Genomic DNA, 7,780 nt, shown 5'->3' on the forward strand with positions numbered 1-7,780 from the left:
TGCCGTCGTCTCAAAGTCATCTGTTAAAATTGGAGATAAATGTGCTGATTCCAGTAACCAATCAAACAGACACTCTTTTTGACTAAATCTCATCCATATGGAAATAACATATGATGAAAAAGATTATTCATTATCTCCACAAACCATTTCAAGCAATTTGTTAGTTTTGGAGTCCAGTTCAATCTTATCATCTTTAATCCTCTGAAGAAGTTTAGGGTTCTTCAAATTGGCTGCCAAATACGTTTGAAGGAGCTTTTCATATGCATTTAAATCAAGAAGTCCGAGCCTCCTCAAACACTCGCACAACCTCTCTGCCCCTTCAACATCCTTTGCATCTTCAAAGGCTTTCAGGAAAGTGTCCACTTGGTCTTGACTTAACTTCCACTCATTCCGTTTCATCCTTGAAATTGTTGTTTCTAACCACATGAGAGCAGAATCAATGTCATTGTTCTTCAAGTAGTAATCTAAGAACATATCACCAGTCTTGAAATCAGGAACAGCGCCCCTTTCCGAAGCTTTCTCCCAAACCCGCTGCGCTTGTTGAATCATATTGTTTCTCAAATACGAACCTATCATCACATTTGTCACCCACACATCAGAGTTCCCGCTAACAGATTCCCATTCTTCATATAAATCTTGCTGGCCATTGATATCATCAAGTTTATCTAGGGACCGCAGCATAATGAGATAGCTAACATTGTTAGGTTTTCGAAAGACAGTTTTATAGGACTTCCATATTCTCTTCACCTCCTCTAAATTGTCAATCCTTGAATATAAGCTGATTAAAAAATGATAAGGCTCATGATCTCGACCACGTATAAGCTTTTCAAGCTTCTGAAGCGCACTCGCAGCTTTCGTCATTAGACCAGCTGAACAGTAAATGGAAGCTAAGGAACTGTATGCAGACCATCTCAACTTAATTTTTTTATCCTCCTCTGCTTCTTTTATAACTCGTTCTACTGATTCAATGTCATTCAATGAGGCATAGCAGTTCATCAGGATGGAGCATGTAATCGAATCTGGAACTACGTTATCTGACTTCATCTCTTGGTACTGGGTGAGAGCCTTCTCATGCTGGCCCAACCGCACATAAAGGGACATTAAGTTGAAATGGACCTGAGGATACGAGGTCATGTTCAGCATCTTCATTTCATTGTAAAGAGAAAAAGCTTTATCAGCATTCTTATTTTTCTCTGAGCAATAACTACTCAAAAGGGCTCCATATGTGTGCTTATTTTTGGCTTGTACAGGCAAGTCGGAAAAGTATTTCTCTGCTGCTTCGATACCCCTGACTTTAGCAATGAGGCCAAGCTGCATTGCATGATTGATGTAAGTCATTTTTGTATTTTTGTTGTTTACCATCCACTCCATGAGCTGTCAAAAAATTAAAACATGAATGAAATTAAAAATCCCATGAGGAAATTAAAACAAATGAATTACATGTAATGAGACCGAGAAACAGAAATTGAAATAAACAACGCTAATCATGTAATTGATCTTTATCTTTGTGAAAGAATTAGTGCTTTTTGGTCACCAACAAATGGCAATTTCATAACAACTTACAAAAAAATACACAATTATTTTAAACACTCAAGCAAAGGACCAAAATCAAAAGTCATATTTTTTGTCACCAACAAGTGACATTTTCATACCAACTTACCAAACTTTACATTTAATTATACAAAATTACTTCTGAACATTTAGTAACGGGGAAAAACTAAATAAGGAACAAACAACTAACAGGGCAGATTATCCACCAAGAAGTAATTAGGATGTTAAATTTATTATCACACTGGTGAAATGTTCTACTGAACAAAGAAGGCTGGATCCCCTCAATAAGAATTTCAAATAAATTATAACTTCTCTTGTCATTTTAGAGAGAATGTTTTTTTCTCCTGCACATATCTACTTTCTCTTGTTGTTTATTTAATATTTCAACCGCTCTTCATTGTAATCACTTGAAGATGAATTAGATTATCATAGATTGATATCGATCTCAAGCTCGTAGATCTTATGTGACACATCTGTTATTCATCTGCAAGACTTATCCTGGCTGTGTTAATTCCCTCCGAGCTCTCCGGCCCAGCTACATCGATTTTATCTCTCCATGGAGGGCCTGTGTTTTGTTGAAACTGTTAGCATTTTGAACATCACTCGAATGACCCCTAAACTATGGTATCTACACCGCCTACATCAACACAAGTTTTCTTCCTTTCAATTTTCCAACTATAATAAATCAACTCACACTAGGGCTGTAAATGAATTAAGTGTTCGTGAACAAGTTTGGTGTTCGGCTTGGTAAGAATTTGTTTATGTTCGTTCAATATACACAAAATTAATTAAACAAACAAGCTTGAACAACTCGTTAAACTAAACAAACAAACTTGAACACATATGTGTTCAGCTCGTTAACATTAACAATGTTCGTGAACAACGTTCGTGAACCATATTCATTAATAAAACTCTTTTCAATACGCTAAATAAATAATAAAATAAAATAAAATAAACAAATAAGTTTAAATTATCAAACTCAATAACCAATCAAACAACTAAAGTTTTCAAACAATCAAATAAGCTTGAATTGAGAACTCGATAACATCTAAACGAACCAAGTTCAAGCTAAGTTCAAACCAAACTCAAGCTAAGCTTGAATTGAGAGTTCGATAACATCTAAACAAGCTAAGGTTCAAACAAACTCAAGCTCATAAAAAATAACCACGCCAAACTTGAACAATCATTTCAAAAGCATGGTCCATTTTAAGTTTAGCTCGGTTTGGCTCAGTTACCTTATCAAACAAGCTTGAACACCCCAAAGTTTGGCCTACTCACACCCTCATAAAGGAAAAAAGATGGGGCATTCTCTGTACAGCCTTTAGTTTTCAGAATCAATGTTACATAAGCCAGTAATGGTGTTTAGAAACCCTAAATTTATACTGTACATAGCCTGGAGAAGTAAAAGAATAATCAAAACACACCATCCTTTACTCAGGTAAGAAAATGAGTGTATGAAGCTGAAAGGGAATGGCCAAAAAGGAGTTTTTATTACCTCAAGGGCGTGCGCGTGGCGCTGGTACCTGCGGAGTTCCTTAACGTACCTAATCAGCTCATCCGCGCACACAGGCCTCCCTTCCTTCACCCACTTGTCCAGCGTCCTCGTCACACTCCCCTCTGGAGCTCTCCCCAGAGCCGACAGACGGCGGTACAGTACATCCGGATCCTTCTTTTCTTTAGTCCTGACCGCCATAGCTCCAGCTGCGTCGGCTGTCAAAGATGTCGCAGCGGCCGCCGCACAGAATCTCATCTTGGTCGCCGCGGCCGACCAAAGCAAGTGTAGTCGGACGGAGCGCCTCGCCGTGATCATTTTTTCCAACTGGCGAGCTTCGATGATTGCAGGCGGCGACGCTGCTAGGGTTTTAAACACTGGTGAGAGGGTTTAGGTCTTCGCAGTCAACTCGGATCATATCAGATATCACCTTAGCAAATTTCCCAGACTGCACTTCTATTTTTCTTAATTTACAAATCGTTCCTGAAACTTTTCATTTGTGACATTTACATATAATTTTATTTATTTAGTAAAACATTACTAGAATGCTTATAGGAATAATTCAGATAGGTATCTAGATCCACGTGAGAGGGTTTATTTATTATAATTTTATTTATTTATTTTCACTGGTGAGAGGGTTTATTTGAAATATGGATCCACGTGAGTTCATCATAAAATGATCTATCTAGATCCGCAATCCGTATAATTCAGATAGCTTGGATCTACTTTTAAATAGATTATTTAAATTTTTTAGTAAGATGGATCAATCGCTCTAAAATTTAGAGTGCCAAATTTAAAATAATATTGCTAGTTAAAAAAACCTTTTTAAGCTGTAAATTATTTATCAGTTCATCCCTATTACATTCACAAACTATATGATAGAAAACATTATCTTTTACAACTAATTTTTTCTAAAATATATGCAATTAACTGTATATAATTGATAAAAAACTAAAGGTTTTAAAGTTATTTCAATAACCATATCAGATATGAAGGATTCACAACAACTGATGTCTTCAACAATTCAAATCAAATGACACATAATATTCATATTATGTCAAACCTGGATATAAGGATTTTCAACCTCAAGACCGGCTGGTTCAGTTGATAAATACATAGGATAATGACCATAGTGATAATTCGGTAGAGAATTTCATCATTTTTATGTGCTTCCGTTCATGTACTTGTCAATTTTGATTCATGCTGAACCCTCGGATAACAACCCTAAAAATATTAGTCACTTGAATGACTCTCAACAAGCACTTCTTAATTTACATGATGGCTAATAGAAAACTTTCATAAATCCAAATTAATCATCTTCAGAATTCGTCAGTTCAAAGAATTAGTTGAATTATCAAAACCAAAAAAATTCGACCCTACAAGATACAATGCAACAATAAAATATCCATACAGTCTTTTAAACACTCACGATTCAATTCTCAACTACAACACATTATAAAATATTTTTCTCCGATAAAATAAAAAATCTAGAACGTTGAATTGATGGATCATCCACCACTTGCACTTCCAAATTTACTCTACTGATCATGAAAAATTTACGTGAGATCAAACCAATGACCTTTAACTTTAAAATTAGCCGATTCAAAAATTAAATACTAGATTAAAAAAAATAGAAACAAGGATTTTCTCAAGTCTAATCCAATGCTTTGCCCAATTTTCCTTTAATTAACAAACCATGAGCATAAAAAGAAGCTCAAGTATCAGACAACACTAGTTTTATGAAGTGAGAGTCACCTCAACAATACAAAATCAGGAAAAGTCATGAACTGATCAGCATGCCCTCATCTCAAATTCATCTATTGAAATTGGTGACATGTGCTGATTCCAGTCACCAATCAAACAGACACTCTTTTCGACTAAATCTCATCCAAATGGAAATTACATATGATGAAAAAGATTATTCATTATCTCCACAAACCATTTCAAGCAATTTGTTAGTTTGGGAGTTCAGTTTAATCTTATCATCTTTAATCCTTTGGCGAAGCTTAGGGTTCTTCAAATTGGCTGCCAAATACGTTTGAAGGAGCTTTTCATATGCATTTAAATCAAGATGTCCGAGCCTCCTCAAACACTCGCAAAACCTCTCTGCCCCTTCAACATCGTTTGCGTCTTCAAAGGCTTTCAGAAAAGTGTCGACTTGATCTTGACTTAACTTCCACCTATCCTGTTTCCCACTCGAAGATGAAGCTGCAGTTTCTAACCACACAAGAGCAGAGTTCATATCATTCTTCTGCAAGAAGTGGTCTAAAAACATAAAACATGTTTTGAAATTTGGAATGGCACCCCTTTTTGAAGATTTCTCCCAAAGGGACTGAGCTTGTTGAATCATATCTTTTCTCAAATATGAACCAATCAACGAGTTTGCCAACCTTACATCAAAGAGTGTGCAAACAGATTGCCATTCTTCATACAAATCTTGTTGCCCACTTAAATCATCAAGTTTATCAAGGGCCTGAAGCATGTTGAGATAGCTCAAGTTGGAAGGTTTTGGAAAGATAGTCTTGAGGGACTTCCATATTCTTTTCACCTCTTCTACATTGTTAATCTTTGCATATAAACTGATCAAGTAATGATAAGGCTTATGATCTCGGGCATATATAAGTGTTTCAAGCTTCTTGAGAGCATTCTCAGCTTTTGTGGGTAGACCAGCTGAACAATAAATGGCAGCCAAGCTACTGTATGCAGACCAAAGTAGTGTGACTTTGTCATCCTCTTCAGCTTCTTTAATTACTCTTTCTACTGATTCAATGTCATTCAATGAAGCATAGCAGTTCATCAGGATGGAGCATGTAATCGAATCTGGAACTATGTTATCTGACTTCATCTCTTGGTACTGGGTGAGAACCTTCTCATGCTGGCCCAACCTCATATAAAGGGACATTAAGTTGAAATGGACCTGAGTATTCAAGGCTATGTTCCGGTTCTTCATTTCATTGTAAAGAGAAAAAGATTTATCAACATTCTTATTTTTCTCTGAGCAATAACTACTCAAAAGGGCTCCAAATGTGTGCTCATTTTTCAATGGTTCAGGCAAGTCGGAAAAGTATTTCTCTGCTGCTTCGATACCCCTGACTTTAGCAATGAGGCCTAGGCGCATTGCATGACTGACGTGAGTCATTTTTGTATTTTTGTTGTTTTCCATCCATTCCATAAGCTGTCAAAAAAAATAAAACATGAATGAAATTAAAAATCCCACAAGGAAATTAAAACAAATGACTTACAAGTAATGAGATGGAGAAATAGAAACTGAAATAGACAACATTAATCATGTATTTGATCTTTATCTTTATGAAAGAATTAGTGTTTTTTAGTGACCAACAAATGGCAATTTCATAACAACTTACAAAAAAAATACAAAATTATTTTAAATACTCAAGCATAGGAAAAAAACCAAATTCACATTTTTGGTCACCTACAAGTGGCAGTTTCATACCAACTTACCAAACTTTACTTTTAATTATACAAAAACACTTCTCAACATTCAGTAACGGGGAAAAACTAAATAAGGAACAAACAACTAACAGGGAAGATTGTCCGTCAAGAAGTAATTAGGATGCCAAATTTACTATCACATGGGTTCCCTATGTCTCATTCATGACTGTTTCATCCTTAAAATGTTCTACTGAACAGAGAAGGCTTCATCCCCTCCCTAAGAATTTCAAATAAATTACAACTTCTCTTGTCATTTTAGAGAGAATGTTTTTATTCTCCTACACATATCTACTTCCATGGTCTTCTCTTTATCTTGTTGTTTATTTAAATTTTCAACTGCTCTTCAATATAATCACTTGAAGATGAATTAGATTATCATACATTAATATCAATCTCCAGCTCGTAGAACATATGTGACACATCTGTCATTCATCTGCAGGACTTCTATTCAAGGCCGTGTTACTTCCCTCGGGGTCAGCTACATGGATTTTATCCCTCCGTGGAGCGCTTGAGTTTTGTTGAAACTTTTAGCATTTTGAACATCACTCAAGTGACTCCTAAACTATGGTATCTACACCGCTTACATCAACAAGTTTTCTTCCCTTCAATTTTCCAATTACAATAAATCAACTCGCACCCTCATAAAGGAAAAAAGATGGGTCAATCTTTGTACAGCCTTTAGTTTTCAGAATCAATGTTACATAAGCCAGTAATGGTGTTTACAAACCCTAAACTCATACTGCACATAACCTGGAGAAGCAAAAAATAATCAAAACACACCATCCTTTACTCAGGTAAGAAGATGCATGCATGAAGCTGAAAGGGAATGGAAAAAAAAAGGATCTTTTGTTACCTCAAGGGCGTGCGCGTGGCGCTGGTACCTGCGGAGTACCTTAACGTACCTAATCAGCTCATCCGCGCACACAGACCTCCCTTCATTCACCCACTTGTCCAGCGTCCTCGTCACACGCCCCTGGGGAGCTCTCCCCAAAGCCGACAGACGGCGGTACAGTACGCTTGGATTCTTCTTTTCTTTAGTCCCGACCGCCATAACTACAGCCGCGTCGGCCGGCGAAGATGTCGCAGCGGCCGCCGCACAGAATCTCATCTTGGTCGCCGCGGCCGACCAAAGAAAGAGTAGTCGGACGAAGCGCTTCGCCGTGATCATTTTTCCCACTGGCGAGCTTCGATGATTGTAGGCGACAACGTTGCTAGGGTTTTGTACACCGGTGAGAGGGTTTTGGTCTTCGCGGTCAGCTCGGATCATATCGCATTAGCCAAATC

At 37.0% G+C, this 7,780-nt stretch overlaps 2 protein-coding genes across 2 annotated transcripts; both read right to left on the reverse strand.

The window, feature by feature from the left end:
• On the reverse strand, positions 1–3,468 carry LOC121995585 (pentatricopeptide repeat-containing protein At4g01990, mitochondrial-like). The gene is made up of 2 exons (XM_042549313.1): positions 3,047–3,468; positions 1–1,374 (listed from the first exon to the last, which is right to left on the reverse strand). The coding sequence occupies exons 1-2, from the start codon at positions 3,359–3,361 to the stop codon at positions 124–126; spliced, it is 1,566 nt and encodes a 521-aa protein (XP_042405247.1). The 5' UTR covers positions 3,362–3,468; the 3' UTR covers positions 1–123.
• Positions 3,469–4,698: 1,230 nt separating this feature from the next.
• Positions 4,699–7,780, reverse strand: LOC121995586 (pentatricopeptide repeat-containing protein At1g60770-like). The gene is made up of 2 exons (XM_042549314.1): positions 7,350–7,780; positions 4,699–6,218 (listed from the first exon to the last, which is right to left on the reverse strand). The coding sequence occupies exons 1-2, from the start codon at positions 7,761–7,763 to the stop codon at positions 4,962–4,964; spliced, it is 1,671 nt and encodes a 556-aa protein (XP_042405248.1). The 5' UTR covers positions 7,764–7,780; the 3' UTR covers positions 4,699–4,961.

This window comes from Zingiber officinale, chromosome 6A (genome assembly GCF_018446385.1).
Source record: "Zingiber officinale cultivar Zhangliang chromosome 6A, Zo_v1.1, whole genome shotgun sequence".
In the NCBI taxonomy this organism is placed as follows: Eukaryota; Viridiplantae; Streptophyta; class Magnoliopsida; order Zingiberales; family Zingiberaceae; genus Zingiber; species Zingiber officinale.